General features: G+C 52.3%; 10 protein-coding genes across 10 annotated transcripts; 3 read left to right on the top strand and 7 right to left on the bottom strand.

Annotated features, from left to right (window-relative positions):
- Positions 1–526: 526 nt before the first annotated feature.
- On the bottom strand, positions 527–1,614 carry Z517_07178 (uncharacterized protein; the record flags this gene model as incomplete). The annotated part of the gene is made up of 2 exons (XM_013428916.1): positions 527–1,038; positions 1,146–1,614. 2 exons carry the CDS (start codon positions 1,612–1,614, stop codon positions 527–529), a joined length of 981 nt encoding a protein of 326 aa, XP_013284370.1.
- Positions 1,615–3,768: 2,154 nt separating this feature from the next.
- Positions 3,769–4,998, bottom strand: Z517_07177 (uncharacterized protein; the record flags this gene model as incomplete). The annotated part of the gene is made up of 1 exon (XM_013428915.1): positions 3,769–4,998. The coding sequence occupies one exon, from the start codon at positions 4,996–4,998 to the stop codon at positions 3,769–3,771; it is 1,230 nt and encodes a 409-aa protein (XP_013284369.1).
- An 864-nt stretch (positions 4,999–5,862) lies between these two features.
- On the top strand, positions 5,863–7,814 carry Z517_07176 (uncharacterized protein; the record flags this gene model as incomplete). The annotated part of the gene is made up of 2 exons (XM_013428914.1): positions 5,863–6,321; positions 6,357–7,814. The coding sequence occupies 2 exons, from the start codon at positions 5,863–5,865 to the stop codon at positions 7,812–7,814; spliced, it is 1,917 nt and encodes a 638-aa protein (XP_013284368.1).
- Positions 7,815–8,136: 322 nt separating this feature from the next.
- Z517_07175 (uncharacterized protein) lies at positions 8,137–8,649 on the bottom strand (the record flags this gene model as incomplete). Its single annotated transcript, XM_013428913.1, has 1 exon — positions 8,137–8,649. The coding sequence occupies one exon, from the start codon at positions 8,647–8,649 to the stop codon at positions 8,137–8,139; it is 513 nt and encodes a 170-aa protein (XP_013284367.1).
- Positions 8,650–9,474: 825 nt separating this feature from the next.
- Positions 9,475–10,289, bottom strand: Z517_07174 (uncharacterized protein; the record flags this gene model as incomplete). Its single annotated transcript, XM_013428912.1, has 3 exons — positions 9,475–10,048; positions 10,143–10,215; positions 10,268–10,289. 3 exons carry the CDS (start codon positions 10,287–10,289, stop codon positions 9,475–9,477), a joined length of 669 nt encoding a protein of 222 aa, XP_013284366.1.
- A 1,653-nt stretch (positions 10,290–11,942) lies between these two features.
- Z517_07173 (uncharacterized protein) lies at positions 11,943–13,003 on the bottom strand (the record flags this gene model as incomplete). Its single annotated transcript, XM_013428911.1, has 4 exons — positions 11,943–12,003; positions 12,086–12,336; positions 12,391–12,626; positions 12,682–13,003. The coding sequence occupies 4 exons, from the start codon at positions 13,001–13,003 to the stop codon at positions 11,943–11,945; spliced, it is 870 nt and encodes a 289-aa protein (XP_013284365.1).
- Positions 13,004–14,314: 1,311 nt separating this feature from the next.
- On the top strand, positions 14,315–16,344 carry Z517_07172 (uncharacterized protein; the record flags this gene model as incomplete). The annotated part of the gene is made up of 2 exons (XM_013428910.1): positions 14,315–16,160; positions 16,196–16,344. The coding sequence occupies 2 exons, from the start codon at positions 14,315–14,317 to the stop codon at positions 16,342–16,344; spliced, it is 1,995 nt and encodes a 664-aa protein (XP_013284364.1).
- A 22-nt stretch (positions 16,345–16,366) lies between these two features.
- On the bottom strand, positions 16,367–20,041 carry Z517_07171 (uncharacterized protein; the record flags this gene model as incomplete). Its single annotated transcript, XM_013428909.1, has 1 exon — positions 16,367–20,041. One exon carries the CDS (start codon positions 20,039–20,041, stop codon positions 16,367–16,369), a length of 3,675 nt encoding a protein of 1,224 aa, XP_013284363.1.
- A 1,423-nt stretch (positions 20,042–21,464) lies between these two features.
- Z517_07170 (uncharacterized protein) lies at positions 21,465–22,435 on the top strand (the record flags this gene model as incomplete). Its single annotated transcript, XM_013428908.1, has 2 exons — positions 21,465–21,639; positions 21,702–22,435. 2 exons carry the CDS (start codon positions 21,465–21,467, stop codon positions 22,433–22,435), a joined length of 909 nt encoding a protein of 302 aa, XP_013284362.1.
- Positions 22,436–22,524: 89 nt separating this feature from the next.
- Z517_07169 (uncharacterized protein) lies at positions 22,525–23,732 on the bottom strand (the record flags this gene model as incomplete). The annotated part of the gene is made up of 3 exons (XM_013428907.1): positions 22,525–22,827; positions 22,885–23,496; positions 23,553–23,732. 3 exons carry the CDS (start codon positions 23,730–23,732, stop codon positions 22,525–22,527), a joined length of 1,095 nt encoding a protein of 364 aa, XP_013284361.1.
- Between the last annotated feature and the right edge of the window lie 858 nt (positions 23,733–24,590).

Below are 24,590 nucleotides of genomic sequence, written 5' to 3'. Positions count from 1 at the left end.
CCACATGGAATTCACCGTATCATCACTTTCATTTACAACTTCCATTCGCAGCATGACTTGAAGAGTAGCGTCTTTCATCTTGCCACTGGCTGACAATTCGTTTCAAATTTGTCATCCGTTACATATCATGAGGGATTGGCAGAAATATCATGTCCAGCATGTCTTATTTTGGTGGTCCTTGATGGGTACGGTGCGGCAAGCACTCCTAATAACGCAATCCCTATTCCTTCCGAACCAGTTCTAGATCAGTCCACCGAGCCATCTCAAATCTGGAAGCAGCAACAAGCAACATGCTGCAGGGACCTAAACTGCGTAAAAATCATCGGATATGGATTTCCATCTCACAGTGTACAGTCGTATGTTCATCGTGAATCATCAGTCATGGTACGTGGGTATCGTTCTAGAACAATGGTTTTCTGGAAACTCCTGGAAACTTTCGCTTGAAAAAAAAAAATGATCCACCGAATTGGTTCCACCTCGTATCTATACCTAACATTCCCATGTTGACAAGCCTCCCGAGGCCTCCTCAACTTTCCTCACCTCCTGCGCGCAGTCGAAGACCATCTGGAAATCGAAGTGGATCTGGACAGGTCGACTCGCAGTCCAAGGTCAAGTGGAACCGTCGCGACACTTCTATCACCCATAGTTGATGCTGCAATGCAGGGTTATAGGTGAAGGCGTCGACACCGCCACGCTGGTTGATCATGGTCCTCAGCGCATCTGCGTGGAGACGGATCTCGCTGGTGTCCCCAAAATCGGCTGTGTACGCCACCAGCAGGAGAACAGCCTGGATGTTGGCGTCAGAACTGGCAGCTCCTGGCATCTGGAGGCGATTCCATAGAATGTTAGTGCCTCGACCAAGATTTCTTTCTGCTTCCACCTGGTCTTGAGGATTTTCCTCGGCAACTGATCGCGCTCTCCGGACTGCATAGGCATAAGCGAGGAGCAGGTGTCGAGAAACTTCGTTCTCAAGCATATATACCAGTGCTGATTCCAACATGTCACTTGATTGATAATGATCGCAAAATGTGGCTCTGACTGTGGGACAGAGAGTTAGTATCGGAGAAAAATTTTGAACCTGCACATGCACTGCCCAGCCTTGATTGCGCTGGAGCATGTTCGGGGCTTTCCAGAGGGTCACTCACAAAATTCTAGGACAGAGTCGTCCGTAGAGGCGATTATCTGAGATGTGGATGGTAGCATCTCAAGGGCGGAATCTGCGGCCGCTTCACTTGTCGAGGAAACGGCTTCTTGTTCGTCGCTCGTTGTCCGACTGGGCGGTTCCGGTCTGCCAGGGATGGAAGGCGCCGGCGAAATTGACACCGAGCTGGCACTGCTGGCTGACGAGGTTGCGACCTCTGCATCTCCTCGCGGGCGTCTGGTCCATTCAAAGTAGCGAGTCTGGCTGGACCGTCGGAGAAGGCGCGAGCGTGCCTCTCGACGCTGCGCGGCCGAGTGATATGCGGTGTGCCGCTGAATGGCACTCCTGACATTGGGATTCTGACTGTCGACAAATTCGATGATGTTGGAGGATCGGCGTGAATTGGGATTGGAATCTCTGCTCTGGCTCGCCCGTGAAGTGTCTTCTTGCGGAGGATCACCACTGGATGACATGTATGAAAGAGTAGAAAAAGGAGACGGTTCTGGTAGGAGAAGAGAAAGAAGAACGATTTAAAAGAAAGAAAGAAGAAAAATGTCTGGTGATAGAATCATGATATCCTACCTCGCAATGCTGGAAAACAAGACTTGGACGAGTAGTTGACACGTCAGGGATATCTCGCGGACTCCAGTCACCAAGGGTTTTTTTTTATGGTCCTTGAACGCGCGTACGTCGTTTGTTAGTGAAGATGGAGAGTGCGCGAAGATACCGTCGGTGCTGCAGCAAAGGCGAAAAGAATGCTAAAGGCGGACAAAGTGATGGATAGAATCGAGAGGGGGAGGAAACCCCGGGGTTTGAAAGTTGATGCCAAACCCCATGGCATTTTTATACAGATTCTGGAACGTAAGAAGCGAGAAAAAAAAGCAGGTCCCAGCGGGTCCCCACCAAACGGCTAACCTAATCGTTGCGAGATGATTCGGTAAGGATCTATAGAGGGTGTGGGATCCAGAACTTTTGGTATAGGTCAGAATGGAGGCAAGGCTAGAAATGCTTCCCTCCTCCGCACTACTAAAATCTCCGACACTGTAAAATCGTCTCACGGTAGCCTCTAGATGATTCGAGACTGTCTAGGAGAAATGGAGCATAAAAAGAGTGATGATCATCGAGGGTGGGTTGATGTCGGTCCAAGAACTCTTTGTAAACTCGCTCGAGGTCGACAAGGACCTCACATTGAGGCACGAGCGATTAAGGAGGCGAAGTGGGATGCGCGAATCACCGAACCAGCCAACGGGCGCACATGGATTCGGATCACGCGGACAGGGCGATGGTGATGTCGGAGGCAATTTTTTGAGGCTGTGACTTAATAGGTATATCAGGGAGGCGAGCCTTGTCGAGGTGATTGGAAGGAGTTGAACAAGGACGAGTATCAATTTGCTTCCGAGCGAAGAAGGCGGCCTTGGCACTCCGGGGCCTTATCCGGTCCGGAGTTACATGAGCCTCCATCGTGACTCGTGAGACGCACGACTTCTTCGCCACTTTGATGCGTCGATCCGACTTCCGACTTACCCTTATTTCAACTACTGCGTCGAGCGGTTTTCTCTCAGATCCTGCGAGGTACGAAGACCGAGTACGACTAGCATGGACCCTGGCGCAACAACTGAGCCACAGGACGTGGCTGTCTCCTGATTACTCGGATATTAGCAGACACCGAGGTTCGGATTATGAATCCTTGCATGAGATTCCGAATCCAACTGTGAATGACACAAGTACCTGTATGCGGAATGTACTTGTGAGAATGCTCCGACCCATCTTCTGGCGTCTGATAAAAGCTAAGCCGGCTTCGTAACAAGTTAACATCCTAAGCATGCAGGTTTTGGTGGAGTTTGACCGCAAACCCCCCGGTTCCCGTCATCGGCCGAGAGCGATGCTTGTCGTCGGCTAACGCACCATGGAAGCAACGCGTGCGAAGGCCAGACTTGGAAATTTGGACAGGGTGAGCTGGGGTGAGTCTCACTCTGATAGTTCAAGTAGGAAGGTGATGTACCGAAATCGACCATGCCCTGTTACTTCCTTCCTTCCTCATATATCCTGCCACAATTGTTCAAAGGTAAGACCCGACAATAAGCGAGACTTGCAGCCAGTGAATATGTTATGGACCTCTTACAAAAATCCGCCCGAGTTGCAGACGAGGCTGCAACCCAACGTGCGCCAGTAAGTGCGTCATTTGTCAGACACTCCTGGTGCATCCCGAAGTTTGTGTAAGCAGACAGAGGTCTTCGGGCGTCAAGCAAACCTCAAAGAAGTTGCGCAACAGGAGATAATTCCGCTCAAAAACAATCGACAGCCAGATTTCCCAACTGGTCTCCCACGTTGGTACTCCCTGACCGGAAGAGGACTTAAGTACGTCTGAGCAAACGGGAAGACCTGTTTTCCCTCTCCTGTGGTCGATTGCGATGAGAAATACGCAACTTAGAGCTATATATCTCATGCAAGGTCGGGAAAGCCACGGAATGAATACCGCAGATATCGGAAGCTGGAAAAAGCAGTTTGGTTCGGCAATCGCCACTCCATGTTGACACGTTTCATTCTATGTCTTATTGTTTAGACCTGAACTGCATACACCTCCCCGTCTCGTTATTCGTGTCTGCATACACATCAGAGGCAACGTGTCATTTCCTCGCCTTTTTGCCCCGTTTCTTGACGTTGGTGCCATTCGCATTCTCCAGGCCGGTTGTCTCGACAATCTCAAACCCAGAATCCGATATTTGACTCGAGCTCATATCCCGCACTAGCGGCTTGTCTAAATCAGTGGCTTCTTTGGTGGGTTCTAGTGGCGACTCGCTGTTTGGCACATCCTCGTCTTCAGCACTCGGCTGCGTGCTCTTCGAAAATGGACTGATGGCCTTGCGGCATAGCCAGATGGGGAGACGCAGAACAGCAGTATCCCACACAGTGGGCTTCACGATCTCGTCGAGATCCAAGAGATATTCCTGCGTATTCCCGTCTTCGTCCTCCTCTTCCAAGTATACGTTGCCCCCCGCGTCGACGACTAGGATCTTCCCGTTTTCTGCAGTGACACGCCGTCTGTCCTGCGATGTGGATTGCACCGCTTTGGGAGGAGGTGCGGAAGCAGGCTTGCCCGTCTTTTCCTTTTTATTTTGTCGCTCCATTTCTCGCCGCTGCCGTCGGTTCAGGTTGGCCATCGGATCAGGCTCTTCGATGGTGGGAGCGACTTCGGCCGGCTCACCGAGACCTGCAATGCCTCTAATCCCTGACTCATCGCCCCAGGCTTGTTTCTTTGCGTATCTGATGTACCTCTCCATGAAGTCCCGGTGTCTGCGGTAGTTCATTGTCAAAACAAAGTAGTGGACGGCTCCGCCGCCGATTAGAAACAGTCCCAGTAACACAGTCCCCAGCCCAGGACGGTATCTTTGGTAGTAATAGCCTGTCCCACGCCAGGACGGCCAGCCATGTCCCTCGAAAAAATCATATCTCTCCCTCAATGGACCTCTCAGAATGGTCCCGATCAGGGTGAGCCGACTGTAGCGTTCCTGCGCATCTTTCACGACGCGTGAAATCTCCCGCTGTGTCGGTCCTTTTGAGACGTGTACTCCGGGCTTTTTCTTGCCACCTGGCTTTTTGGGGCTCGCTGTCGACCGCGAGGCTATGAAGGAATGCTTGACTTTGTCCGGATGGAGAGTGCGGGACTTCTTCTTGAGGGCGGCACTGATCTGGTCGACCGTGGCATGAGGCGATACACCGAGAACATCGTAAAATGTGACCCCAGGGCCTTCTGTGGTTTCCAACTCGTCGTGTAATTTGAACAGCTCGTAGTCTTCAGCCGACCATGCAACACACACGGCAACCAGAAACAGGAGGAAAAGGATTCGTCGCATCATCTTCACCCACACGACTCCCCCACGACAACAGTCACTGGTGGCACACGCAGTCCGAGAGGATCTTATGATGAAGTGAGGCAAGGAATTCGATGGTGACGGGGAATGGTGCCCAAATACGTGGGCCCAATTGACGAAGGTTCCGAGGAGGATGCCGCAGCCAACTTGCAGTAGCTTGACTTCCAGCCAAGGGAGGTAGAGTTTTGCCAAAGTGTATATATCGGAACGCGGACCTCCTCTTTTCTTTCCTTTTTCCTTCTCCCTAACGCCTCGCCTGTCAAGAGTGAGAGCGATGGCAGTGCCGCGACCTTGAGCCTGCGGGAGGCAGGTCGAGGATTCTTTGTGGAAGAGAGCAGGGGTGGAAGCCGAGGAGAGTTGCTGATCTCCCAGGTTCGCAGTCTCTGTGGTGGTGCCCCCTGTAAGTCACCAAAATTGGGTGTGGCTTTTGAGTTGTGCTGACTACGCCTCTAGGGAGCCTACAGCCCCCCTCCCCCTTTGAGTCCCCCCCTTTCCCCCCCCCCTCGAGATTCTCTAGTTACAAACTTCGTCAACCATTCACCCACCCGTCGAAATTCCATCCCAAATCTCCGCAAAGGGGCCACAGGCAACAACAAGAAAAAGTCTCTGCCTGCACACTGCATCCCCTTCTCCTTGACTTATTCTTCACCCGACTCTCTTTCATCACGCTCATTTGCACTTCCACCCCAACACCGCACTTTGAATAATCTTGTAAGTTCCACAACAGTCAGCAATGCTGGACGCTGTGTGACCACCAATTCGCGTTTCTTTACTGACATGGACCTGTCAAGGTAATCAATTCTCCAGCGACCTTAATCTCTATCAAGACACCCATCCTTAAAGCTCAAAATGGCCCGAATCAGCATTCCCATCGATGCCCTCACTTCCCGTCTCAACCTTAGTGATCGCTTTAACAGCGTCCGGTCGCAGTCGATTGCGTCGCGCTTTGCAAACATTCGACCCATCTCCGAGTTTCTCGACTTGAAGAGATTGTCAAAACCAAACAACTTTGGAGAGGTGCAGGCCAGAGTCAACTACAACCTGAGCTATTTCTCCAGCAACTATGCCGTGGTCTTTGTCATGCTCAGCATTTACAGCCTGTTGACCAACCTATGGCTTCTTTTCGACATCATCCTGGTCGTGGGCGGCATGTGGGCAATCGGCAAGCTAGGGGGAGCTGATCTCGAGATCGGCACCTTCAGAGCGACAACCTCTCAGCTGTACACCGGCCTCGCTTGTGTGGCTGTTCCCGTTGCCTTCATTTCTTCTCCTATTGCAACGTTCCTATGGTTGATTGGAGCTACCGGTGTGACCATCCTTGGCCACGCTTCACTCATGGATAGACCAATCGAGAATGCTTTTTCCGAGGAGGCGGTCTAGGTGGTCGGCCGCGAACTCCATACGATATGCCCCCTGGGGGAAGACCACCAAGGGGACGAGGCGGGCGGAACAAGGACAGATTGTGGGAATTTCAACAGCAACAACGCTCGTGGGACTACAATGTTCGTGTGGAGGAATTGGACACCGACGACGAGATATCGCCGCACGGTGTTGAGCCCGATCAGGGTTATGGTCCATCAAGATTTCGCTCAGATGAGCTTCACTTTACTGGCATAGATTTAGGTGGGGGAGTTGTCCGCCGACGGCGTTCAGGTGATTCATTCGGCGATGATTTGACCCCTTCGGATGACGAGGACGATTATGACCCTTATGCAGGCCTCGTCCGGAGAGCAGACATGCAGATGGCTTACAGGGAGAAAGAAGACATGCTCGTCCAGAGAGCTCTGGATAGGATAGCGCGCGCCCGGGCTCTGGGTAAGCCCAATGTCAAGTTGAGTCGAGCTGAAATTGATGCGTTGAAACGCCTAGAGCTCGACCGGAGCCAGACTCCTCCACAGACCCCTGCAGCAGCAGCGCCACAGGCTCCAAAGAGCAAAAAGGAAGTTGTCAAGCGCAAGCCGGTCGAGGTCCGCAAGGTATCAGGCAAAAAGCTTTCTGGCGGTTCTCCCGCAAAGGGCAGGGCCGCAGATGGTCGCAACCGGGGAAGAAGTTCTGCCTCCAACAGCTCTCCACGCGAGAATGTTGACAACTCGGTCGCCTACGCGTTGCCCCCAGCGGACGTCGACTACGATCGAAGGGTGCCGTACACGCAAGGATATTATGTGACTGGTCCGCGTCAGCTCGAACCGCTCCGCCACAGCTCTCGCACAAACTCCAACCAGTCTCTGCGGCAACAACAAATGCAGCAGGCCCCCCCTTACCAGCAACATCCTTATTATTCGCATCGCTATTCCTCTAACCCAGACGTACTCTACAACAATCACGGCTCGAATTCCCCTCGTTCCTCACGGCCTGACCCTTCCGAACCTGACTGGGAACCTCGTGCTCGCTCGACTTCCAGCCTGGTTAACGTGCCTCTGGATCAGTTGCCCTACCAGACGAGTGTGGGGAGAGCGCCACGGTTTGACCCTGCTGACCCACGCTTCGCCTCACCACAGCGTCGCGTCGTGTCTGGTCCGGCGGGTGTTCTACCAAGCCACGTTGGGATTCGTCGTCAACAAGACGAGCTTTTTCTTCCGGATGAACAACCAGAGGTCTACAGATACCTAGCACCATCCGACACAGATGACCAAGACGACGACGACAGCGACTACACCCCAGAAGACGAGGTGGTTGAAGTCACGGAAAGACCAAGTGGTCAATACGCGATTCAAACGAGAAGTGCTGCCGCAGGGACATCATCGCAGAGGGTTCGGAGTAACGGGAAAGGCACGGCCGGGAAAAGTAAAAAGGGAAGATAACACAGGGGCATGGGCATGGTATCCGCAGGGTTTGCATGTGTTAATAGGTTTTCACTAACGAGCACACTGGTGCTGGATGTCGAATGACTCCAGCTACGAGGAAGGATCGTTGATCAGGTTCATGTTATGGCTTGCGTTCAATGAAGAAATGGAAGAAAGTTTCTTCAGTGCGTTTATTCATTCCAGGTTCGAGACATTTTCGTGATTTTCAAAGTCCTGCCTCCCGCTGTAACATTGTTCATTCCCTCCGTCAGATGTAGGCCTCCCAAACTTGCCGTCGCGATTAGATGAACATCTTTGCTATTCCTGATCCCCGTCAATGTCATTGTGTTTTGGGGGGTGTCAAAGCAAGCTTACCTGCAAGAGCGCCAATGCTGTTCCCAAGCCCACCACCCATGCCGGGCAAGGCGCTGCCAGCACCAAAGTCCCTCGCGCCTCCGCGGGCATAGAACCGTTCGGTCGTCTGGGTCATCTCCCGGCCGCCCATCATCCTCTGCAGTCCCGCGGGGAGACGAATGCCCACGGTCCCCAGCAACTTGCTGAGCGCCCCGCCCGTGATCAGCGGCAGGATGACCAGGACAAACGTGCGGACGGGATGCCGCCGCATCCAGTAGTATATCTCTTTCAGGAAGCGGCGTATCCGGTTCACGAAGCCGGACCGGGGGCGCGCGCGGGACGAGTGGCCGTGGCCTCGCGACGAGGAGCCGCCACCGAGGCCGGAGAAGAAGGAGGACGCGCTGCGCGAGTACGACGGGCGGGAGGCGTAGTAGGAGCGGCGTGAGGGAGACGGAGAGTTGCTTCGCTGCGAGCGAATTCCCTGGTTCCAGAACCCCATCCCCAGATGTTCGCGTGGACGTCGGCGCAGCCTATGAAGGGCCAATCGTCGAAAGGCAGTCCGATTTGGGATTTGCGCGGGCGCTTGGGTCGCTCAATTTGCGGATCGTCGTTGTCGCCCGCGTCTCTCAAGAAGATGGCCTTGCTCGTTGTTGTGCCTTTCCTCACGGGAGAGAGCTGCGAGGAAAACGATGAAAAGATGGCGGAATAGCGAGGGTTCGTCAAAGGGGTCCCTGAGCTGATGGTTCACGAACAAAATGCATGCATTCTGCAGAGGCTGAGCACTCTGGTTTGTAGACCGCTCAGCGGACAATTCGAGTGGCTGGACAAAAACCGGGGGGCTTTGGTGGGCACGGTGGGGCACTAGGGGGTGCACCAGGCCAATCAAACGCCAGCGCAGTACGCAGTGCTTCAAAAGGGTATAGATCTCCATTGATATTATTATTTTCGCAGCCTTTTCCCTGTCAGGGAGGCAACTACGAGGTGCTGTCTAACTCAATGCACATGAGGGCGCCTCCAGATTTAAATCATCCTTGAAGGCGATCTCATTTCTGGGTGTCTCCTTCCCAGCCTGAGACAGGGTGGAGGACATCAATCGCATCAAGTCCGCAGTGGCCATTGTGAACATTCTACGGGTGTCTTGCGGAGAGTTGTTCTGGAGTGCATCTTTGTCGAAATCGACGAACAAGACAAAGCACAACTCTCCAAAAATGTGTATCATAACGGCTAATAATATATGCCACGAACACCATGCGTTATCCCCAATCCAAAAAGGTATCACTCTGACAACGCCGAGTACCGCCCAAAGCCCAAGTCCGTCCGTTCTTCAACTGATCGCGCCGCTAAACAGCTTCGCAGCAAGCTCGCTCAGTATGCGAGCTTTTTGACCCTGGTCGAGCGCTTGGAACACCTCATAGACCGACTTCCCTTGCTTGTCACGTATGGCGCCCATCTTGCTGCCGGCTGCAGCACCTGTCACCATGCCGACAGAGTTGCCGACAATGAAACCGAGAACGCCACCCGAAATACCTCCGGCGATAGTCCAGAACCGCTTCGTGGGCGTGTGCGTGTCATCGGCCAAATCGTCCTCCTGCATCATCTCTTCAAACGCGCTCTTGAACTGTTCGTTTGCAAACTGGTCTTCTTGTGCGTCTCCCGCCGGTCGACCAAAGCCAAACATGTTGAACCAAGACTGGGGACCCGTCTGCGGAGGGGGTCTGGGAACTTCTTCGTCGGCAGACTCGTCAAAGCTCGTGGTGCCGTGGAAACGCCTTGCTTCGTCGTATTCTCGCCGTCTCGTGGGCTCGGACAGAGTGTAGTAGGCGTCATTGATCTTTTGGAACATTTTCGTCCGCTTGGGACGCTCGTCCGAGTCGGCCGCAACGCGATCTGGATGCCATCTGCCAAAATATCCGTTAGTATTGAGACGAGAATGTCGGTACCCAGCGACAGAGATTTCCTTCCAATATTCTAGACTGTGATATAGAGACTTACTTCAGCGCGGCTTTCTTGTAAGCTCTCTTGATTGCTTCCTGGTCGCTGTCGGGGGCAACTTCGAGGACAGCATCTCCTTCCAATCAGCATGACTCTCTATATCTTGCTGAGAAGACAGCACTTACAGTAATCGGGAAGCTCAGACATTTTGACCCCTTGCGAGTCTGCCTGCCAGACTCAGGGTTCCGGTGGGGTGGACCTGGAAGAACAGCGAGAGGAACCTTGGTCGGAACGGGGAAACGACTCCGTGACCTCGTAGAAGACGATGTGAGCGCTGCAGAGACAATAAAAATAGTGGGCGCGAGGCAAAGACAAAAGGTGGCAGAAAGAGGGCAAAAGGATTGCATTTGATCGCAGCCTACTCGTATGACGAGCCGCGGGCGCATGACGTCGACATCTTGCGTTTCAAGCCACAGTGGCTTGGGGGGTTTTCTAACCTGCGCCTGCTCCAGTACGCCAAGGCGCTAGTAATTTTCGAGTCTACTGTACATAGATTCCCATGTTTCGTCGTCGGAATCTCGGCGCCTGTCCACCTCGAGAGCGTTACGAGTTCGATCTGCCATGCCTTTCCCAATTACCCGTTTTTCGATTCCTCAGGGATGTTAGGCCTTCTTGCGGGGTTTCCGTAAATTCCATTCGTCCCCAATGTATTTGAATCGCTGAGATCAGTTACGAAATTCATTCATCTTCCCTTCGCCTTCGTGCAAGTCAGGAGTTAGGCTGATCAGGCAGCTTTATGCCTAAGCGTCGTCCCTGCAAGTAATCGAAACGCGGGATATTCCAATAGGCAAACACTTAAGTACTTTCATAATGATGCTGTCGTTGGTGCCATGTGCGCCTCGGATACTCTAACTAGACTTAGAATTTGACCCTGACTAAGAGGGTACCTTTACTCAAAACTCAAAAGTCTCTCGGCAACATTCTTCGCCATACGGCAACTCATCTCCATTGATGAGACGATCTCTTCGGCGAGCCCCAGATAGAAAAGACCTGTGCAACCTGGATTTGGTCTAGAAAAGTATCCGTTGGTCGCTGAGCGGGCACTACGGATGACCAGGCCTTGTGATGTACTCAACTCATAATCCGTTTATTTAAGGGTTTGTCATCGTCGTAAGGTTCGCCTACCATATCACAAAGATCGCGATCTTCAATGGATTTCCCGGAGACGACGCGGTACAGATTCTCGCACACCACTTGATCACATGGTTGCCATGGTTGATAATATTCTCTGTCAATCCAGCACTCTGATACTGTGCAGGTTGATGTGGCTGGGAGCGTTGCCGGTCACAAGGATTTCATCGGCAACAGGTGCTTTTTTGGACAGATTGAACAAAATCGGATATGAGGAAGACGGAGTCAGGAAGTGCGTGATATGGGCATCCAAGTATTGAGGTGTTGTAAGATTGACGTTTTCTAAGAGACGATGCATTGCTTGATTGTCTGGCTGTTATGTGAAGAGGCGGGCTATCTCTATATACAACTCAGGCTGGATCGAAGCCTTTCCGGTAACTGCTTCGCCAACGTCTCGAGCTCGTTTCATAGGCGTCTGAAGGCCGCCTGAAACACCTCTTGCGACGTAAACACCAACAAACGACGAGGCTGAGCAAGGCTGATGTTTTGATATAGGCGCCAGGGCCGAGGTCCCTGGTGTACGTCACGACCCAGTGACACAGAGAGCGAACGGGGGCCAATTCGCTAATGTGCGCGGTTCAACACACTTTTCCCAGGACACTTGACAACAACGACCCGTCACGGACAGAATCACCTCACGACAGTAAAACGACTGTTCCATGTACTGGGCTAGTCGGCAGCTTTGGAATTTACCGGCAAAGAGACCAATACGCTGAGAATAGTAGTGTATCTAGGGTACCGCACGTTAGTCTTCTGTCGGATTACGTTGGCTATCTTCCTTATGGCTCTGGACGAATAGTGGCGGTACTTACGTTGCAGTCGCGGTTATCAATTCCATTGTCTTCGATTTTGTCAGACCAGATGCAATCAAAAGGTATACAAGCATGGACGTCATGATGATGATGAGTCGAATGGAGATGCGAGTGGTGGTGTTGCACAGGATGACAGGCATTAGCAAAGGAAGCACTATCAAGAGGAATAAGAGGGCTTTAGCAGCTCGTGGGACCAGTTTTCCGGAATAAAGATATACGCAGGCATCAGTAGAGAGGTCGTGAGAGAGGCTCTATGATGGTGTTTGTTAGACCGACAACGGGCACAACAGAGGAATCTCTCTTACGTTTCGAAAGCCGCGGTAGAAACGGATCAACATATCTTCAACCCAAGCTTCGAGTTGCATTATTCCCCTGTCCGTGACTGGTGCAAGAGAAACCAGTTCCTTGTCCTGGGCCAGATATGCTGTCTCTTTCCTGGCCAGGCAGCGGTTTCCGTCTAACCACATCTGCAAGCTCTCCACGTCTCTTTGCTCGGCAGAAGGCAAACTCAACATCTTGTGAGTCCTCTCAGCGAGGTCATCTGCATTGCGCTCGTTAATCATCAAACTTGGCCACAGGGTCTGTAGACGAAATACCGTAGTCGGCCAGACTGGCTTCGATGTCGGAGATGAGAGATCTTCTTTGCACGTTTCGGTCGTTTCGGCTGTTGCCCAGAAAGAGAAGATCAGTCTCCAGCTTGTCGATCCCATCTAGTCTCTCTTCAAGGAGAGTAAGTCTGTCCTGCTTTAAAAGGAGGAGCCGCGCTCGGAGCCGGGCAAACCGTCGGAAGATGAGAAAAGGCTCGTGCGAGGAAAGCAGCGCGGTGAACCGAGGATATCCCGGCTCGTAGTCCTCCACCAGGCGCGGTGAGTGAGTAGGTAAGTGGGCTTCGCTGGAGTCTGGGGTGGAAGGAGGCATTTCGTCTGACGCCCTCTCGATGGGTGAACATGGCTCACGCATGTACTTATCGCCATTCTGCAGGCTCTGCCACTGGCCCCCAAAAGAAGGTGCGTTCTTGGGTTAATGGGGGCGCAGCAGGCGCCCACTAATCTGATGCAAAACATCCCGCAGGACGCCTGAAGGGACAAGGCTGACAGGAGACTCTAGGTTCCAGTCAGGCAGAAAGCTGGGGGTAGAGTATTTCACTTCGTCGACGACGAAAAGTGGATATAAGACGCGTCCTCCCTGGGCCAGGCACTTTCAGCGTTACCGTCTCAACCCTCAATTGCCTTCGCTTTCCAGCAATCACAATTCTCCAACGGCCGATGTCTTCCACGTGTGTACACTACCCAAAGCTTGAGCCATTCCGGTATACACAATGTGCGGCCACAAACACTGACCGAACCAGAGAACAACGACCACCTTTCATTGAAGCCGGCCAGCGCCCCTCTGTGACGCCATATATTAAGGTCTTGTGGGGCCCCTTGTTATCCACTCCGCGGCTTGCTAACTATCCGTCGTTCAGAAACCGGCATTTTACGTAGGAGACCAGGTCTATCTGCGCACTCCGACCGGACGGGAAGGACCATACCTCATTGCGTCCATTCCTTCGCACGGAAAGTTCACCCTTTGCCTCAAAAATGGACAAGCGGTTCGCAATGGCGAGGCCATCGAATTCGACTACCTGGAGCCTGCGTGAATGCATTTCTCCACAGGTCTTGTGCTCCTGTTCGTTGAGTATGTGTCTGCTCTGCTATCCCTTGACAGCAGAAATCGCTGCCATGCGCTCGGTTCGGGAGAGGGGCAGCCGTAGAGTAAAGGAAGATGAACTCAAACAGAGGGCAGAACACAGGGGCGTGGCCTACCGTCGTGGAGGCGGCAGACTGATCCGGTGTTATGGGGTGTCAAGCTTGACGAGTTAACCCCATGTCAGCCGGAGGGGCGTAGGGCCTAACCTCGAAAATATTGAGCCTTTACAACATGACCGTCACAGTAAATCTACATATTTCAAACACAACATGTGAAAAAGTAGTCCATAAACTTGATCACTCCATAGAGAAAAGGCGGACGCATATTGTCATACCAATTAAACAGGATGTAGCTTTGTCATCGTTGTTTAGTTGCTGTAGTTGTCTATAATTCCAACTCCGAACAAAGGCTGATTATTTTCGAGGTTAGGCCCTAGTGCAAATTTGCGGCTTGTCTCTCTCCATTCTCCCGTTCGTGACTGTAGATTCGTCCCGACAACGATTCACGCTCTCCCCTCAAGCCCAGCGCCCTTCCGGACCTATGGAAAACCATGCCGGCAAGACACATTATGCTGTTTTGGTGGGAATCAACGCTTATGAAGAAAACCCTCTCAAGTATTGCGTGCCGGATGTTCACCGCATCAAAGAATACCTCGAAGCGGGGCTCAGCCGCGTCGACATCAGGATATTCACTGCACCTGAGGCTGCCTCTCATCAAACCCAAAATTCGACGCCTCGACCAACATACCAAAGAGTCGTGGCGGCTCTGGAGGATGTGACCCGGCACGCGAACCCCGGAAGCTTCGTCTACCTCCACTTCTCCGGGCACGGGGTTCGAATGGCCACTGAAGAAACCTTCTTAGATAGGCCGGCTGGGGATTTGGCGCTGCAACTACTGGAGGATGACAACAGTGACAAGTCGATATACCTACGGGGCTCAACACTCGCGGTCATCTTGGAAGCCATGCTGAACAAGGGACTCGTTGTGACTATGGTACTGGATTGCTGCTTTTCCGCCGCGGTATATCGTCATCCAGATCCTAGTGTACGTTCTCTCCCGTACGACGCTGAAATCGACCTCAACTCCCCCCGTAGCGCCACAAAGCCCGTTGCCGAGTTCCAAGACTACCTAACCGCCTCTGTTTTGGGAAGCCGCGACGTCTCCTTGAAGCCAAACTGGCGTATCAAAACAGACGGATATGCGATCATCGCCGCGTGTGGACCTCATGAACTGGCGAAAGAGTTCATCTCAGATGATGGTCAGGGTCATGGGGCACTGTCTTACTTTCTTCTCCGTGCGCTCGACGAATGTGGAGGCCCGGCCCGCCAACACAAATACATCTATGACAACCTGCGGGCCCGGTTTAGGCAGTCCTGGCCATACCAGAACCCTGTCTTCTATGGAAACAAGAACCAAGGTTTCTTCGGTCACCCTGGATTGGACGACGTGACTGGGACCACTTTTCCCTTGTTGCAGAAACTGGACGGCAGCTGGGAAATCCTGGCGGGCCAGGCCCACGGCATTCTTGTGGGTGATCAATTTCTCGTCGAGGTCTCAAACTCGGCCTTGCCCGACGACAACAGATCAGAAGCGACATCGTCACTCACGGTCAGTGTGCTTCACACGACTGCTTTTACGTCGACGCTGCAGGCTGTGGACATCTCCCGTTCTACGAATGACCGAATCCACGGAGCAGCAAAGGCCTTGACCCTGCTCGCCCTTCAGAAATACACGATTAGGTTGCTAGATGGCCTGCCTCAGCGAGATCAATGGCCGGCTGCCCTGCAACGAAGATCACTTGCCCTGAGCCTTGCAAGCGACGACGACGAGGAGGAGGAGGAGAAAATATCCTCTCAACTCGGAGCGCCTCACAATGACCGGCCTCGATTTTATTTTCAAATTGCCCTCACCAGCGACGGGGAGTACGAAATTTGGGACCAAGGTAGTCAGAGAGTCCCCAACCTCCCCATTATGACCCAAGACGGAACAGACGTCGACGAGGTTTGTGACTTTGTTGAGCACCTGGCCAAGTTTGAGCTAGTTAGAGATTTGGTCAACATCGCACCGACCGACGCTTTCTTGCAGTCTTTCGTCGCCGAAATGACAGACTATTGGGGTAATGTCTACCTGCCTGGGTTTACGATAAAAGTGGAACACGACAGAGATATGGAGCGCGTTCTGGAACTGATAGTCCAAAACAAATGTGACGAGGACCTATACGTCTATGTTTATAATTTGGGTCCTCAGTGGCAGGTGGAAAACATTCTCCGCGGAAGCTACGAAGTCATCCCGCCAAGGCAGACTGCCCAGGGATTCACTGGGGTATTCAGGAAGAAGTTGAAGGCGTTGGTTCCACCCGGACTCTCGGCCGGTGGTCAGGTGGAATGTAAGGATATTGTCAAAGTCTTTGTGACCTCGCAGCCAACGACATTCGACTCGTTGGAATTGCCAAAAATCAGCACTGCAGTCAAGAGAAAGGACGGGAGCGAGACCAAACGAAACAGCAGGTGGCGTTCGTCAGGGGATTGGGCGGCATTGAATTTCCCGATTCTCACTCATCTAAGTTCTAAGGAGGGCATCCTTCCGACCTCATCAAACGCCGAAATGAACATAGGGGACCCACAATAGTGATTTTGTCGATTCTTCTTCGTCGTCCTCATCACACGACACGATATCTCTCCCGAACCTGTTATCATGGTTCCGGGCCTGTTGACCTGTCCCTCGAACGGTCGCTTCCACCACTGCAGGGGGTTTGTCGACCTCGTTCGACCCGGCCACGCATCTGGCAGGTGCTGATTTATTCAACCAGCGCTCTCGAACCTGCCTGATAGCGATGTGAAGGCCCCGGCAAATAGCGTCGTCCGCAAGGTGTCCGTCCTTCGTTCGGTTCCTCATCTCCTCGTACGTGACTCTGGCAACGTCCACACAGAGTCTGTCGTTCACCTCCCACAGCGTGCCGATGACGTGGCGAAACCCGGCCAATTGGCAAGCGCTGATCAGGTGGATACTCTCGTCGACGAATTTCGCATTCCCAATACGACCGGTCCCGCAGGCAGAGAGGTAGGCAAGAAACGGTGAGCACTTTCGGAGATTCATCTGGAGAAGAGTGCCGACCGTCAGTGGATCAATCTCCCAGTCCGATAAGAGCAGGCAATTTTGTGAAGGATCAGTGTCGTCCGTCCGACCGTGGCCAGCAAAATGGAATATGGCGCAATCGGAGAGCTCCTGGACTACATCTTGCTTGCACCGTTTCGGCTCTACGGGACGGAGCGACATTGATGGAGAGAGTGCTCGGAGCATCGCGACCTCCTCGCTTGCGAAAGGAAGTGCCTTCTGATTCGGCGTGTCCGGCATGGCAACAAGAAGTGCTTTGAGAGGGGTTGATGACGGACTACTAGAGCGGCCGTTTCGGCGGCTGTGGATAATGGCCCTGATGGAGGTACTGTACGACGACATGACTCTATCGAGCACTGTTTCCCTGGAGCACTTGGAGTGATACCCCGCTGCGTGAACCGGGAATTTGCTCAGAGACCCGGTGGGAATCCACCATATACGTGGCCAGTCATCGCCGGAGGGCGGTTGTGTCAATCGAATCTCGGTTAGAATCGGATTCGCAACCACGTCCCAAAGCCATTCCAGGACCCGAGGGCTGTCCAGATTGTATTGCCGCGCCTTCTCCTCGATTTCATGGCTCTTGAGGTGAGGAAGAGCCAAGGACCGGACCCTGTGCGGCTCGATCAATAGCGCATCGCAACGTAACGGGCTAACGTTGATCACAACGATAGGGCCGTGTCTCGCGGCCTCTTTCACGGCACATTCGACTGGAGCAAGCAAGAAATCCTCAAACCCAGGATTATTCCGGATTTCTCTAATCAACTTATCGAGATTGTCTGCAGCATCATGACGTAATTCATGTCGACCCTGCCAGGAAGAGTCACGACTTTTTTCGACACGAGAGAGTTCTCGGATTGCAGGAAGATGTTGTTCAGTCCGAAGATCGGCAAGCCAATGGTCGAAACCACGTTGCTGAATGCCCGGAGCCTGAACCAATGTGGGAGGAGGGTCAAGTTGCTGGCAGAGGTGTACATATTCGTTTGCCAGGTCTGGGTGATGGTTCTGAAGATCTCTTAGATCAGTGCGGAGTTCACTCAGAGATCCTGTAATCACTCCACGACCAAGTTCAAGTATTTGGAGAGCCTCGAAGGCGTTCTTTCCAGCATTGAGCGCAATAGCTGCTGCATCTCCAGCGAGGCCAACAACTTCGCGAAGCTTATTTTGCTTGTCGGCATTTTCGAGAGATCGTGATGTAAGGCGTGGGACAAGATGTACCGCCTTCGAGGCAGCTTGGTAAGCTTTCGCCCAGTCTTTGACTTCGACGTATAGCCCATACAAGGTCATACCGGCGCTTAAACGGTGCTGGGTTCCTGATTGAGTGTGATCAAGGGAAGCCTGAAGCCGCTGTATTGCCATGTCAAGATCATCCTTATTCCTAGTGTCCCGATATCTATTCTTATAGGTTGATCCAAGTAAATTAAGTCGGAATGCCGAATTAGGATCGTCGGGTTTCGTTATGCGGACGGCATCTTCAAGCACCCGAAGTGCCATTTGAACGTCTGTCGCGGCTCGAGTGATGTCATATCTCAATGCATATCCAGTTCCAAGGATGCAAAGTCGAAGAGGCTTGGACCGATCATCAGAAGGCGTTATATCAGGGGATTCTTGACACAGCTGGATGCACCTTTCCAGGTGCTCCCTATTCCGTGCCCTACCGAAATGGTCTCTGTACACGATAGCGAGCTCCAAAAGTCGAGATCCCTTCCGTGGGTCTTGTGGAGCTGTAATTTCAAGAGATTTCTGCTGTGATTGAACAGCCAACTTGAAGTCTTCGTCGTCCCCTTTCCTCAGATACCTGCATTCATGTGCGTTTCCGAGCCATTGAAGTCGATCCGCTAGTTCAGGATGATTAGGCGGAGTTTTGCCAACCGATTCCTTGAACAGATAGATGGCGGCATCGATATCTGCTACAGCCCCAATCATTCGGAATCTAGTTTCATACGCAGCTCCAAGACAAACAAGTCGAGATACCCTATGTGGATCGTCCGGGGATGTTATATTGAGAGACGCGTAGTATAGCCGAATTGCGTCGCTAAGGTCCTCTAGACTCCCTTTCTGTCCGGATCGATATTGGTAGCCAGCTCCAAGAGTCTGAAGCCGAGTCGCTCGGTCTGGATGATCTGAAGGGGTCTTCTCAAGGGATTCCTCTATGCTCTGGATTGATAAATCAAGATCTTTTGCGTCCCGATTCAAATGGTAGCGGCACCCATATGCATTTGCAATCTCCTCAAGTCGAGATGGTCGGTCTGGATGGTCCAAGGGAGTCTGGTGGAGAGCCTCTTGCAGTCGTTCAATCGCTTTTTCGATATCGGTTTTCTCCATAGTTGCTTGGAACTTATCTCTATACTTGCATCCAAGAAGGCTAAGTCGAGACGGTCGGAGTGGATGGTCAAGAGGCATCTTGTCCAGGGACTCCTGGAAGCATTGAATTGATAAACGAAGGTCTTCAATATCCCATTTGCTGTAGTATCTGTATTCATATGAGTGTCCAAGGACGTGGAGTCGGGGCTCTCGGTATGCGTGGCCTAATGGAGTTTGTTGAATGGCTTCTTCGAGCAATCGAACCGCTTTATCGATATCTGTCATCTTCCTGGACCTTGGAAACCTGTCCTTATATCCACAGCCTAGGACAAACTTTCGGTCTGCCAGGTTTGGGTGGTCTACGCTTGTTTTGTTAAGAGATTCTTCTAGCAGCTGGATCGCTTTGTCGATATCTGCCATATCCAATGTTTTGTAGTATCTGGATCCGTACATAGTTCCTAGACATTGGAGTCGAAATGCCTGTGCTGGATGGTCTGAAGGGGTCAAAGCAAGGGCTTCCTGGAATAGCTCGATTGCTTTATCCACGTCGACCCTGGACTTTGTGCTCTGGTGTCTAACATAGTATGCATCAGCGAGGGCATGAAGTCGATGGGCCCTTTTATCATCACCCGGTGGAGTCTTATCCAAGGCCGCCCGGAACAGCTGAAGCGCTGTTTCTAGATCCTCTATGTTCCTGCTTGTTTTGAACTTGTCATTGTATACGACTGCAAGATCCTGAAGTTGAGAAGGCGATCCAGGGAGTTTTTGCCGTTCTTTTGGGAGAACATTTTGAGCAACCTCGACGGGGCTTATTTTTTCTCGTAGTGGATAATGCGATCCTGGGTCATTCATGGCGTGAGAATCCGAAAACAGCGCGATCGCAACGGGAGAGAGGTGCTTTGTGGACATAAACGAGTGGCCATAGGAAGACGTGAGAACGGTACCAACCTCTGGACCCGTGAGCGGCGGAGCGGCTGCGTTGGGCAGACTCCTGGAGCGCCCAGGGATCGCTCGAAGCAGGTGAGCCGAGGGTGAGCAAAGCGGCGGCCTACTTTGTCTCACTCACTTAGACTCTTTTCTGCAGGTCCGCGGCAGAAAGGGCTTGAGCCTGAGACAAGGGGCTGCTAATCACGCGAAAGATGCGCGTGGGCATAGCCTGGAGGCTAAGACTACTTTAACCCGGGCTTAGACTGAACCTTTCTTTGAACACCTCCAGAAGCCGGGGTAAGGAGGCTAATCTAACTCCTTCCGCTTAACTACCTCGATACTCGTGAAAGGCTCAGCAGGCAACAGCCTGGCCGGAAAAGGGGCCTCGTGCGTGCGTCAAGTATAACCGAGCGGGAGGGTCCGGAAAATGGCCCTTCTGAGCCTTGAAACACAAAAAACCGGGAACCGGGGTCAAGTTGTTGGAACCTTCACAGCTTCGGGCTGTGATAGGTCACGTGCGGCAGCAGCTCATGTCAAAGCCGCGAGCCTCAGGTCGTCCTCAGGCCCAAAGATGGGAATGGAAAGTACTCGTGTCGAGATTCCGACGTCGAACTGCCTGTTTTGCCTGTTTCACGACTGGAATCTCGACGCCCATCTCCCTTCTGGCCTACATACGTGACCTCGCGCCGCTTTTACTCGGGCTAGCTCGCGTCTACATAGCCAGTGATAGCTTAACGTCGGCTTAGGCTTACCTAGGCCAGCTCACCTTACTAGCTACATCGGGGTAGTGGCCAAAAAGTCGTCCCTCTTCCAGACTGTCAAGACAGGTGCTGCAGCCGGCAGCAAGATGGGCGCCATCCGTGACAAGCAAGGGAAGTTATCTTCAGAGACGCGCATATCGGACAATTAAGCTGGTTCACCCATCCAATAAGCCATTGTTTGTCAGCAACAAAGGGGGCCTGCGTAGGCTCCCTCATAAATTCAAGCTGCCTTGAATCCTAAGTGATATTCATCTCAGAGATACCTGTGACTTGCGCAACGGTTAGTCTCGGTAGGATTTGCAAAGGTATTTCGACTGGCAAGCATAGTTTGGTTGATGTAACACATTGTGCTCGCCCACGGGTCTTGTGCGACACGAGATGCGGATTATAGAAGGAAGAAAAGGGCAATCTGCAATTCTGTAATTTCAGAGTCACCATATTGTTTTGCCACTTCCCCGGCAAACTTGCCCGACAGTATTGCCCCGCCTCCATCCCCTCGAATATTTATCACGCGGTGACGGCCCTGCCATCCATTCTAGATCCCGAGAGCATTTTTAGAGCTTATCTTTCACATTCATCCAGCTATTATGGCCCAAATAAGCCACCGCCCAGATATAAAGGTGTATGACGACATCACCCTGCCATCAGTTCTCAGTTTGCGCCTACAAAATGAGATGCATGGTCCGGACGATGATTGGAGTGGAACGACTGATCCCGCTAAGCGGAGGAAAATTCAGAATCGCCTACATCAAAGGGCATGGAGTAAGCATATCTATGGGTTACTATACTCATTCAAGTCATGGTCTTTTAACTCAACCATGCAGGAAGGCGACAGGTGATGCAACGAAAGCTCGGCGTCACGGCCAAAGACCCAAGTGCGGACTCGGAGGTTGTGCGGCAGGCTAGTCGAACCCGTGATACTTCGTGCTCAGAGGCGTCAGAGCCACCGATCAATCTATGGCGATGCTCGGATGACGTTGATAAGACCCAGAGGTCTCTCGCCCGCTTCGAGGAGTATGCTTATTCGCGATATCTGGAAGGGTCTCCGCGAACAGACCTCCTGCTGACGCTCATCAAATTCAACGTTTTCAGAGCACTCATGGCAAATGATAAAACTCTTGGTTTTGTTAATCAGTGGCTCCAGTGTGAGGCTATTTCACCCTTTTTCCGCTCCCCGGACGGAACCCAAGCAGCCGTACAGACATGTCCCGCAAATCTCAGGCCAACCAATCTACAGCTGATTGTTGCGCACCATCCATGGATCGATCTATTGCCCGATCCAAGGATGCGTAATAACATTCTGCTACTGGGCGATGATTATGACGATGAACCACTCTGCCATGACGTCGTGGACAATCGTCACGGCAAACAGTCGGAGAGCCTTATCGTCTGGGGTGATCCATGTGACCCGGACAGCTGGGAGATCGGCGAAGATTTTTGCAAAAAGTGGCCTTGGGTTGTGCAAGGCTGTCATCGTCTGTTCAAAGCAACGAACAACTGGAGGGTTCGACGGGGCGAGCCGAAGCTCTTTCCGGATACTATTTGTACTCCCAGATGACAAGGTCATGCAACTACTGCTATCATTCTGATGGAAGCTCTGGCTAGTCGTGTGATACAGCTTAGGACATGTAGCGAGGCAGACAATGCTCACAGATGGTCCTCATTCACCAACACATATCGGTATCTTGCCTTGCCATTATCCATGTCCACCATGGCCTGATTTGCATCCTTCATTGGACGCTCTTCCACCCATGGCTTCACATTCTTCTCAGCCGCCAGCTGAAGCATTTCTCGAATTTCTCCTGGTGCGCCGATCATTGAACCAGCAAGCTTCTTCCTTCCGATGATTATGCCAGTCGCTGGTACCTCGAACACTCCATCGTCAGGGTTGCCAACCTGAACTAGTGTGCCATCGCGTCTCAAGAGAGCAAGATAGCCGGCAATGGGCATCTAAAACGATTGGTCAACGTCGTGGCCTATGTGGTCAAGCGAACTTTAAGAACGTACCTTTGACGAAGAGATGGTTGAGATGAGCAGGTCAAACGAGCCAGCAAATTCGGTGTCCCACTTGGGATGATCGTCTGTTGCAATGTAGCCGTCTGCTCCCATTTTGAGGGCGTCTTGCTTCTTACTCTCCTTGCGGGAGATGGCGACAACCGACTTCGCACCCAGTGCTTTTGCCCAGAGAACGGCGAAATGACCCAGACCACCCAAGCCAATGACACCGACGTGCTTATCCGGTCCACATCCGAAGTGCTTCAACGGCGAATATGTTGTGATGCCAGCGCATAGCATTACTGCTGCCGAAGCAGAAGGAATGGCGTCTGGGATCTTGAAGACAAAGTGGGACGGAGAGCGGTTATACAATGCGTGACCCCCGTATGATTTGTCGCCATTCAGATGGAAGCTTCCGTATGTGCCGACGTGGTGGGCGCAGAAATGTTCATTCCCTGACGCGCATTCGTCGCAATGGCCTTGCACACGACCCAAGCAAGAGTCACCTTGAGCGCCGACACCAACTCGGTCTCCCACCTTGATACCACCTGCAACTTTCGTGCCCACGCGTACAGCTCGACCCACAATCTCGTGGCCGACACAACATGGATATGGCGTCGGCCCCTGCAGATTGATTCAGCGCTCGCCTGAGTGGTTTATGTGTTGATCACGGGACTTACCCAGCCGCTACGGAGGACATGGAGATCCGATCCGCAGATTCCACTGTGTGATATCTGAATGTCGACGTCTGTTTCTTCCCAGGTCTTGGGCTCGAATTCTTGCCAGACCATTTTCCCCTTGTCAGCAGTCTTGTCGAGGCCTAGCCATCCCATGAACTTGTAGTCGGTGGAGCCAGCCATGGTTTCTTATTTGGTCGACAACGCGGTGTCTCGAGGCTTGGGGTCTGTCTGTGGCTGGACTTATTCGGGGGTTGGCAGTAGAGCAGGAAAACAGCAATGACCTCCTTGTTGGATTGCGCGGATGGTTGGTGCTTAAATACCCAACGCACTCTCAACGCCTCTATGATACGGCATTGAATCGTCTCCACAACGGCAATTGCAGGTGCTGGTCTTGATATTTTCTCGTCTGAAAGTTTACGGACATGACATCGTCGGTTCCACTATGAAGCCTTTGCATAAGCAATCTGCATCCGATGGGATGTGTTTCGACATCGGTGGCAATCGACGAGCCCCCTCGAAACAGATCGGCGTGCCATGCGAGCCGACGATTGACTCAAGCTCTGCGGAGTGCTTCTGCTTTGCAATGCAAGACTATGCGCCGCTCATGCCGTCAAGGATGCCAAATTCTCGACGAAATATATATATATCGTGCCTCCATCCCCTGCAAAGTCACGTATATGATCTCTCAAACATATCCCGTCAGGATCAATGTTGGGGACGTCATCTGGTGCCCGCCTGGCACGAAGCATTGGCACGGAGCTGACGATGATAGCTACATGTGTCACCGGGCGACCTCCTTTGGCGGTGTCACCTGGGAAGAAGAGGTCGGTGATGAGGAATATGCAATGAAATCGGGGTGAATACCTCGCACAGAACTGTGGAACCCAGCCTTCGTCCGAAAAGAAAAATCGAGAATCATTTTAGACCCAAAGTTTCGTTAGCTCTGTAATACCTCGTAATTAATAATTATTGTGTCCGATTGACCAAACTTGGTGGTCTAATGTCGCCACCTTCTGGCTCGTTGGGTTTGCGCTAACG

This window comes from Fonsecaea pedrosoi (genome assembly GCF_000835455.1).
Source record: "Fonsecaea pedrosoi CBS 271.37 unplaced genomic scaffold supercont1.4, whole genome shotgun sequence".
NCBI classification, from domain to species: Eukaryota; Fungi; Ascomycota; class Eurotiomycetes; order Chaetothyriales; family Herpotrichiellaceae; genus Fonsecaea; species Fonsecaea pedrosoi.
This window is presented reverse-complemented; position numbering and strand designations above follow the sequence as displayed.